We start from the raw sequence: 9932 nt of genomic DNA, 5'->3' as shown, positions 1-9932 counted from the left end.
TCATCAAGCTCTACACCTTGTTATCTCAGATTCTCCAGCATCGGCAGTTTCTGCTATCTCCAAACTACAGAAGGTGGTGTGCACAGCCCAGATCATCATGGAAGCCAACTTTCCATCCATGGCCTCCGTCTACAAGGCTCGCTGCTGCGGAAAGGCTGACAACATCATCAAAGACCCATCGCACCCTGGTAATGATCTCCTACATCCTCTTCCGTCAGGCAGAAGACACAGAAGCCTGAACACACACACCAGCAGGTTCAGGAACAGCTTCTTTCTGGCTGCTATCAGCCTGTTGAATGGACTCTCGCCTCAAATAATGTAACCTGTGTGCTGCTGAGTCTTTTTGATCTGTACATCCTTTGCTTGCTGTGATCTGCCTGTACCGCCTGTAAACAAAGCTTTTCACTGTATTTCGGTACACGTGACAATAAAAAAAAATCAATCAATCATTGGCTGGGAAGCCCCTGTTGACGATCAGTTTTGCCTCCGAACCACCAGATGGTGGGTTTGAACTCCAGTGAAGCACAAGGGCTGACATGTTGGTGCAGTACCGGGGGAGTGCTGGACTGTCTGAGGTGCATGAGAAATGAGACCTGTGGGTTCAGGTAGATGTAAAGACCCAGCTGCACTTACTTGGAAGAACCAATCGAGCTAACCCCAGCCTCCTGGCCAATATTTATCTCTCAAACAACAGCCCGCATGCAGAATAACTGCTCATTTTCACGTTGCTGCTTGTGTACACTTTAACTTGCCATATTTCCTACGTGACAACATCCACTGTCCCGACAAAAGCACTTCATTCGCTGTCGAGACCTTGTGTGCGGTGGTCATGTGAGGGGCTATACAAATGCAAGTCAGTCTTTTATCAGAAAAGTGTACATCAACCTTTCTCTGGGTCTTAGTAGAAAGGGGGAAAGAAATTGGAGAATAAAAGTTATTGGCGATGAACTGTGTGCATCTCAGGTTAAGTCGCCTTGTGTTAAAGCTGCAAATGGAACTGTTTACAGACACGAGGGGATAAACTGTAGGAATAATGTACCTCAAAGACGTTTTCCATCAACCTAGGCCTAAACTGAGCCCGAATCGAGGAGGGTACAATATTTTTTCCCTGGGATATTTTGGCATTGCTGTGTGGGAATCTGTAGCAAACCGCTTCTGTGGTTTGCGCGGTATAAATTCAACGGGTCACCTTTACACTGCCTCGCTGTTAAAACAGAGCTGCGCAAGGCGTACGGTCGAATAATTTAAGTAAAAGTGGCCAATTTAAAACCGATCACATACTGTGGGGGTGGAAAAATCGAGAGAGAGACACACAGAGGGTTTGCTTGCAGACTACCTACCGAGCGGGTTTTGCAAACGCCGGCGTTATCCCTCCAAATTCGCTCGGCTGCCCTCGCCTGGGGCTTCCACCCGGTACATGGTAAACTGGCGAAATTGCAGGCACCGGGACCCACCGGCCGCTGCTGCTGGAAGGAATCTGTTACGGAATTGCACGAACCCGAGAGAGAGAGATAGACATAGAGATGGAGAGTTTGCATTCAGAGCGGAATGAGCGGCTCCGCTCCCACGTGTAGCAAACAGGGGCAGTGTAACAAAATATGTAACAACTTGTGTAACAAACTGTGTAACATAGAGTGGGCCGCCCGCCTGGCGGCGCGCGCTGTAGAACCCTGGCCCGGGGATTTGGAACGTTGACCCGGGAATGGAGCTACCACGCGCTGCCTGCCCTTATATCGAAGGGCATCCCTTTGCTTGTCTATCTGTGAAACCCCTATTGCAACCATCCCGCTCTCCCCTCCGTTATATTCTCTTTTTTTTTTGTTTGCAATATTTAGCACTCCTCTCCCCCTTCCTCAATTTTGCACTTTTATTTTTTAAAAAGAGAAACAAATTGCATCGCAGTGCATATTTCCTCTTCCAACGTTACAAGCGCAGTTATTCCCTCTCCCGAGTGTGCAGCTTCGCTAATGGGCCCATCTGCACCGTGAAAGCAAGGAAGAGCATTGCTGCCGGAGGGGTTTGAATGGTGCATCAATGTAATTGCTTCCTGTGGCACCGTAGAGAGAGTCATGACGGCAAGAGGGACTGCTAGCCGCTTCCTGCAGAGTGTCCTGCAGAATGGAGTGGGCAGGTATATCTGCCAGCTGAAGAGAGTCACTCTGGTCTTCAGTAAAGATGCCCCGAGCAGCAGAGGGGTCAGGTTAGTACGATTCTTATCTCATTCCTCCTTCCCCGTTTCCTCTAGTGCCATAGAGTCGTACAACATTGAAACAGACTCTTCGGCCCAACCCGTCCATGCCGAACAGATATCCTAAATTAATCCAGTCCCATTTGCCAGCATTTGGCCCATATCCCTCTAAACCCTTCCTATTCATCTACCCATCCAGATGCCTTTTTAAATGTTGTAATTGTACCAGCCTCCGCCACTTCCTCTGGCAGCTCATTCCATACACGCACCACCCTCTGTGTGAAAAAGTTGCCCCTTAAGTCCCTTTTAAATCTTTCCCCTCTCACCTTAAACCTATGCCCCTCTATTTTTGGCCCCCCCCCCCCCCCCCCCTACAACACAATATCAATGCAATATCCTTTTATTGACACTTGTGCCCCATTGTAGGAGTACGGTGAAAGAGAGCTTGAATATTCATCCTATTCATGTCCCTCATGATTTTATAAATCTCTATAAGGTCACCCCCTCAGCTTCTGACGCTCCAGGGAAAATAGCCCCAGTCTATTCAGCCTCTTCCCTTTAGGTCAAACCCTCCAACCCCGGCAACATCCTTTAAAAATCTTTTGTGAACCCTTTCAAGTTTCTAGCCCCTTCTTTCTCTCTCCCTCCCCCAACTTCTTCCTTCTGTAAACACTAACCCATTAAATGTAATTTGTCCTGAAGGACAAGCATCAGAATATTCGCCCTACCTTTGAGCAGGAAAGCGTGCGACAGAAAGGGTCGAGGAAGGGGATAGATGCCTCCGATGGGGAGTAATGCTGATAGTTGCACATTATAATGTTCTACAGTGTTTCCCTTTGGGGCTGAGGAATGGGAAGGAAGCGTTTTAAACAAAATCATTCGCATGGTATAGGCATCTCTGGCAAGGCTTCTTTGTCTGCTTAACTTCTCTGCCCCAAGGTAGGTAGTACCCAGACCACCATACCTCATGGATAGGGATCTCCCAAATACTTTTGTGAGGGTTAACTTTCTCAACACAATAGCCCACATGCAGACATCAGCTCCACAAATGTACACATAGACCACAGGCTTGCATTTGGTTTTTCCACCTTATTTTCTACATATTCCTGCAAGGGTAAAATTCCCAACTTGTCTGCACTTTGGGACGTAATTTATGGGAAAGGTGGCTTTTTACTGAGAGAGATGGTCAGCCTTTAATTATCTGTAGCTACAGGAGATCACAGTTTGGTTTTTTTTCCATTGCATCTCTCCCCATTAAAGTCTATCTATTTGAAGTTTTGCTGACACTCTACAGGTGTGGCATTCCATGGGTTCACACAAGGACTTTTAACAGTGAATTACATTATCAGGCATTCAAAGGAAACGTTATTTAAAAGTTCACTATGTATGTAAGTAACATAGGGTTTTGATTCCAACACCAAGACACAATCCAAACAATTGTTGTGTACAGAAGAGGCCCTTCGGCCCATTGAGTCTGCACAGACAAAAAACTACTATAAATCAGCACTAGTCCCACTTTCCTGCACGAGGCCCATAGCCTTGAATGTTCGAACACTTCAAGTGCTCATCCGTATACTTTCTAAAAATTGTGAGATTTCTCACCTCAACTCCCCTCCCAGGCGCGCATTCCAGACCCCCTCCACCCTCTGGGAGAAAATCATTTTCCTCAAATCCCCTCTAAGCCTCCTGCATTTCACTTTAAAATGATGCTCCCCTGCCCCCTTTCTTCTTGACCCTTTGACTAAAGGAAACAGCTGCTTTCTGTCCACCCTGCCCATGCCCTTTGTAATCTTACACACCCCGATCAGGTCCCCCCCTCAACCTTCTCTGCTCCAAAGAAAACAATCTGAACTACTCCAGCCTCCCTTCGTCACTGAAATGCTCCATCCCATGTGAATCTCCCCTGTACCCCCTCCAGTGCAATCACGTCCTATAAGGGTGACTCAGTGGTTTGCACATTCTCCCCATGGCTGCGTGACTTCCCCCCAGTCCAAAGATGTGCAGACTTGGTGGGTTAGCGATGGGAAATGCAGGGATAGTGTAGAGGAGTGGGTCTGGGTGGGATGCTGTTCAGAGGGTTGGTGGCTGACTCATATGGCCTCTACCTGCACTGTAGATGGACCTCCATCAGCACTATCCTGCCTTACCTTTGGGACAGGTTTGTAACTGAATGACAGATCGGCCCTTGTCCAAGGTCATAGATTTGGAAGGTGCTGCAAGGGACTTTTGTGGATGTTACAAGTTGCAGCTGCAAAGTACTGGTGCTGGAGGAAGAGTATGTTTAACATGGTAGATGAATGTATTGATTATCAGCAACAGGGAATGTGTACTTCCAATGTATCTCCTTCTAATGTTCCTTGGTCTCCACAGAGAGTTTGTTGAAGAAGGTGTGGTGGATTTTGCAAAGAAGAATCCTGGTGTGGTGGTTTATGTCACCGTGAAACGGTGTAACGTTCCAAAGCTGGTTGGGGAATATCGTAAGTATCAGGAACACTCTTCGCACTCCCGGTTGGAAGTTCTGTCCAGGAAATGGTGCTGGAAAGTCCTGCTCACCCCCAGATCTGTCCTGACAACTTCCTGATGAGTCACCAAGCCTCCAGTCATGTGACTATGTCCTTTACTTTTCTGTCATAGGACGTGGGGGTCACTGGCTGGGCCCAGCATTTATTGCCCCGTCCCTAGTTTCCCCCTTGAGAAGGTGGGGATGAGCTGCCTTCTTGAACTGCTGCAGTTCATGTGTAATAGGTTTGCTGACAATGCCCTTAGGGAGGGAATTCCAGGGTTTTGACTCAGCGACAGTGAAGGAACGGTGATATGTTTCCATGTCAAGATGGGGAGTGGCTTGGAAGGGAACTTGAAGGGGATGGTGTTCCCATATATCTGCTGCCCTTGTCCTTCTAGATGGTCATGGGTTTGGAAGGTGATGTCGGAGGATCATTGGTGAATTTCTGCAGTGCGTCTGCTGTTACTGAGCGTCGGTGGTGGAGGGAGTGGAAAGTTTGTGGATGTGGTGCCAATCAAGTGGACTGCTTTGTCCTGGATGGTATCAAGCTTCTTGAGTGTTGTTGGGGCTGCACTCATCCAGGCACATGGGGAGTATTCCATCACATTCCTGACTTGTGCCTTGTAGATGGTAGACAGATTTTGAGGAGTCAGGAGGCGAGTTACTCGCTGCAGTATTCCCAGCTTGGAAATCCTACCCAAGATTTTGACAAAGTGAAGCTAACATATCAGTCTTGGTCCCAGCACCAACCTGTGCTTCAAGGCAACAAAACAACAAATTTTTCTCCCATGGCCAATTGTGACAACCTAGTTTAGTGTCACTGCCTCTTGCCAGCTCATCCTCTGTGGAGGATGGCTACTGGCCATGGGTAAATAATGCCCATCTCTATGTTCCAGTGTCAGTCACTGTCTCTGTGTATGAAGTCTATATGTTTTTACCCTCTGTACTAGCAGGAGGAGTGGGTGGTTCTTTGAAGCACAGAACTTGAAAGCTCAGGGTTGAAGTCTTCCAACAGCTTCCTGCCTGGACTGGACCAGAAGAGCGAGTGAGATTCCTGGTCAGCTTTGTGAAAGAGCGCACATTGGAGTCTCTCCCATCATTGGCCCACAGCTACTGCATGCAGGATAGAAGTGTGTGTGTGTGTCTGTCTCTTCGGAAGTTGGGTGAACTGTAAGAGGACACAGACTGAGGCTCCGTAACAAGGTGGGCAGCATTTGATGAGCATGAGTAGTAACAGTGAAATGTTTAGATTTAATTATCACGTGGACTCAAGTACAGGAGTACAGTACAATGTCGCCACACACGCCGCCATCTTAGGTACGAACATACCAAGGTACAAAATAGTAGGAGAAACAGCTTAACAAGTTAAGCATTACTTAATAGAATAAGAAGAAAAATAAGGAAAAGTTAATGTTAAAGTCTTTCTTAATTTAAACTAGAAAAATAAAGGAATAAGTTCAAAGCTCAACAGTCTTCAATGACTGAAATAACACTCTGTACAATGGTTTCTTTTAGTAGGACGGCATGGTGGCTCAGTGGTTAGCACTGCTGCCTCACAGCGCCAGGGACCCGGGTTCAATTCCACCCTCGGGTGACTGTCTGTGTGTGAGTTTGCACATTCTCCCTGTGTCTGCGTGGGTTTCCTCTGGGTGCTCCGGTTTCCTCCCACAGTCCAAAGATGTGCGGGTTAGGGTGGATTGGCCACAAGAAAATGCAGGGTTACAGGGATAGGGGTGAGTCTGATTGGGATGCTCTTCGGAGGGTCGGTATGGGCTTGTTGGGCTGAATGGCCTGTTTCCACACTGTAGGGATTCAATAAATTCTGTGAACTTGTCAGAATTGGAGAATGATTGAAAATAAAATTAACAAAACCTTAAAAATGAAATACATAGGTGAAGACAAGATAATTAAGGGAGAATTTTTAATGTTTTTTAAAACATAAAGAAAACGAGCATTTTAAAGAAAAAGAAGAGGATTGAAAAGAAAAATCAGAGGGGAACAAACACCATTGGAATTTTATCATCCCATCATTGGTGTCAGTGGGCAAAGAGGGGGAAGAGAGGAAGGTTTTTTGTTTTATTTATACACTGAATGATGGCAATCTGGAAAAGACTGCCAGGCTGATCAGGGACAAATTCATAAGCAACTTCCAGAAGGAATATTGAATTAATAATCACAAAAGGGAATGGAATGGTGTGGGGAACTGGAGTAATGCCCTGTTCTTTAAAAAGGCAACATTGGCACGATTGGCCAAGAGGGCTTCAGCAACTGTAATTCCACAAAAACCCACGGAACGTGATATCGAAGCACATTGACGACAAAAATATCAAGGAACTGGACTCATCTCCTAGACACAGTGGCTAGAAGAGCAGGCCAGAAGCTGGGAATCCTGCAGTGAGTAACCCACCTCCTGACTCCCCAAAGCCTGTCCACCATCTACAAGGCACAAGCCAGGAGTGTGGTGGAATACTCCCCACCAGCCTGGATGGGGGCAGCCCCAACAACCCTCAAGAAGATTTACACCATCCAAGACAAAGCAGCCGCTTGATTGGCACCACATCCACAAGCATCCGCTCCCTCCACCACCGACGCTCAGTAGCAGCAGTGTGTACTATCTACAAGATGCACTGCAGAAATTCACTAAAGATCCTCAGACAGCACCTTCCAAACTCACGACCACTTCCATCTAGAAGGACAAGGGCAGCAGATACATGGGAACACCACCCCCTGCAAGTTCCCCTCCGAGTCCCTCACCATCCTGACTTGGAAATAGATCGCCGTTCCTTCAGTGTCGCTGGGTCAAAATCCTGGAATTCCCTCCTGAAGGGCATTGTGGGTCAACAGCAGGTGGACTGCAGCGGTTCAAGAAGGCAGCTCACCCCCACCTTCTCAAAGGGCAACTAGGGATGGGCCAATAAATGCTGGGCCCAGCCAGTGACACCCACATCCCATAAATGAATGAGAACTTTGAACTTACTGGTCAAGGGTTGCTGGTTGTATCTAATGGGCAATATGTTTGCCAGGTATTCGCAATCAACATTAGGATTTGAACAGAATAATTAGGTGGTTATTTTTGACTGGGGATGACCCTGTGGGCAGAAGGGTCTTTTCCTGTGTTGTAGACCCCTATGACTATGACTCTGAACATAGTCAAGGATCCTCCTGTGGAGATATTGTGAACAGTGTGATGGACAAAGCTCAATGTTTTGCCTCTTTCTGTCTCTCTCTCTCTCTCTCTCTCTCTCTCTCTCTCTCTCGTGTTTCAATTGCTGTCTGTGTCTGTCTCTCTTTCTCTGTGTCACTTTGTCTTTATTCCTCCTCCAGTCCCATCCGAATACACATCATTTATTTGGGCACATCCCCTCAGAGCTCATGTTGTGAATTCGCTGCTGGCCTCTCACAGTGGGCCAACACTGACCCCAAGGGCCAAAGGACCATAATCCTGTGATGGATATTCCCAATAACCAGGGAAGTCCAGGACCAGGGCTTACAGTCTCAGGTTATGGGGTGGACCATTTAGGATTGAGATGAGGAGCAATGTCTTCGCCTGGAGAGTGGGGAGCCTGTGGAATTCTCTGTCATGGAATGTTTTGGTCTCAAACACTTTGAATATTTTCAGGAAGGAGTTAGGTATAGTTCTCAGGGCTGAAGGGATCAACAGGCATGGGGAGAAGGCAAGGGCAGGGGTCTGAGTTAATGATCAGCCATGATGCTAAGGAATGGCCTGCTCCTGTTTTCTGTGTTTCAAATTTGCTATTGTTTCTCAGCCGGATTACACACCTTGTTGGTCGTTTTGAGCAGATGGAGAGGGGATAACGAAACGGCGGGGATTTTGCAATGATTGAATTTGCTGACACCCGCTTCATATGTACAGAGGATGCAAATTCTATTCTGTTAAATGTCGAGTATTCCGATTTTTCTCCACCACTGTCATGCAGTCTTTGACCACAAGGTGGTAGCCAAACCCAAAGGTTGTTCAGTGGTAACGCTTGAAACAGTCTGTGCGTGTTGAAGTGCAGTGTGACCCACCCAATCGATTCTGCGGGTTAACCACCCAAACAAGCAGCAATTGTAAATCCTTCCTCTTCCTTCATCATGCCCCATTCTCCTCCATTTGCCCTGTTTACCGTTAGCTATCAATACCACTTCTCTGGGACTGGGGCAGGTGGGGGTTTGCCATGTTGTAGATTACAGTTTTAGACTCCACTGTCTTTCTCCTAAGACTCAATACAATTCACCTCCCCACCCCACTCAATAAAACACCCTTCTTCGGAGCACTCACAATTTAACGATCAAATAAGAAATTTACAAGTGGACATGGACAGGTAGGGTGAATGGGCCAAAGTGTGGGTTTAATGTGGGTCAGTGTGAGGTTATTCATTCTGGTTGGAGGAATAGAAAGCTAACTTATCGAATTGGAGAGAAACTTCCGATTGCTTCGGTGCAGAGGGATCTGGGTGTTATTGTGCATGAATCACAGAAAACCAGTGCAGCACGGTGGCTCAGTGGTTAGCATTGCTGCCTCTCAGCGCCAGGGATCTGGGTTCAATTCCACCCTCAGGCAACTGTCTCTGTGGAGTCTGCACATTCACCCCCTGTCTGCGTGGGTTTCCTCTGTGTGCTCCGGTTTCCTCCCACAGTCCAAAGATGTGCAGGTTAGGGTGGATTGGCCATGCTACGTTACCCATAGTGTTCAGGGGTGTGTAGGTAGGTGGGTTAACCATGGGAATCAGGGTTGCAGGGAGAGGGGGAGTTGGTCTAGGTGAGAATTTCTCCACAGAGTCAGTGTGGACTCGATGGGCCAAAAGGCCTGCTTCCACCCTGTAGGGATTCTGTGATTCTGGGTACGGCAGGCACTAAGGAAGGCGAATGGAATTTTGGCATTTGTTGTGAAAGGGATGGAGTGTAAAAATAGGGAAGTGTTGCTGCAGCTGTGCAAGGCATGAGAGAGACTGCAGCTGGAGTATTGGGTACAGTTCTGGTCCCCTTCCTTGAGGAGGGATATAGTTGCATTGGAGGCAGTTCAAGGAGGTTCAGTAGATTAATGCCAGAGATGACAGATCTGTTTTATGAAGAGAGATTGAGGAGTTTAGAAGATTGAGAGGAGATGTAATTGAGGTCTATAACATGCTAAAGGAATTGAGTGACAACATAGACGTAGTGAGGGTGTCTGCTTATGTGGGACAATCTAGGGAGACTAACAGGGAGAGACAGGTTAGCGGTGTGACAGTGTCACGGGGG

At 47.3% G+C, this 9932-nt stretch overlaps 2 protein-coding genes across 3 annotated transcripts in view; one reads left to right on the top strand and one right to left on the bottom strand.

Moving 5' to 3' along the window:
• twnk (twinkle mtDNA helicase) overlaps positions 1 to 1717 on the bottom strand; it is a 17879-nt gene extending 16162 nt beyond the window's left edge. For both annotated transcript variants that reach the window (XM_048608921.1, XM_048608922.1), the window contains exon 1: positions 1341 to 1717. The gene's annotated coding sequence lies outside the window, so the exon portion shown is untranslated. The remainder of the gene's footprint in view (positions 1 to 1340) is intronic.
• Positions 1718 to 2030: 313 nt separating this feature from the next.
• Positions 2031 to 9932, top strand: part of mrpl43 (mitochondrial ribosomal protein L43) — a 17978-nt gene continuing 10076 nt past the window's right edge. The window contains exons 1-2 of the mRNA XM_020535743.2: positions 2031 to 2200; positions 4559 to 4665. Of these exons, the coding sequence (XP_020391332.1) occupies positions 2070 to 2200; positions 4559 to 4665 (238 nt within the window). The 5' untranslated portion in view covers positions 2031 to 2069. The remainder of the gene's footprint in view (positions 2201 to 4558; positions 4666 to 9932) is intronic.

Source organism: Rhincodon typus, chromosome 20 (genome assembly GCF_021869965.1).
Source record: "Rhincodon typus isolate 14 chromosome 20, sRhiTyp1.1, whole genome shotgun sequence".
In the NCBI taxonomy this organism is placed as follows: domain Eukaryota; kingdom Metazoa; phylum Chordata; class Chondrichthyes; order Orectolobiformes; family Rhincodontidae; genus Rhincodon; species Rhincodon typus.
Note: the sequence above shows the minus strand (reverse complement) of the source record. Positions and strands in the feature narration are given on the sequence as shown.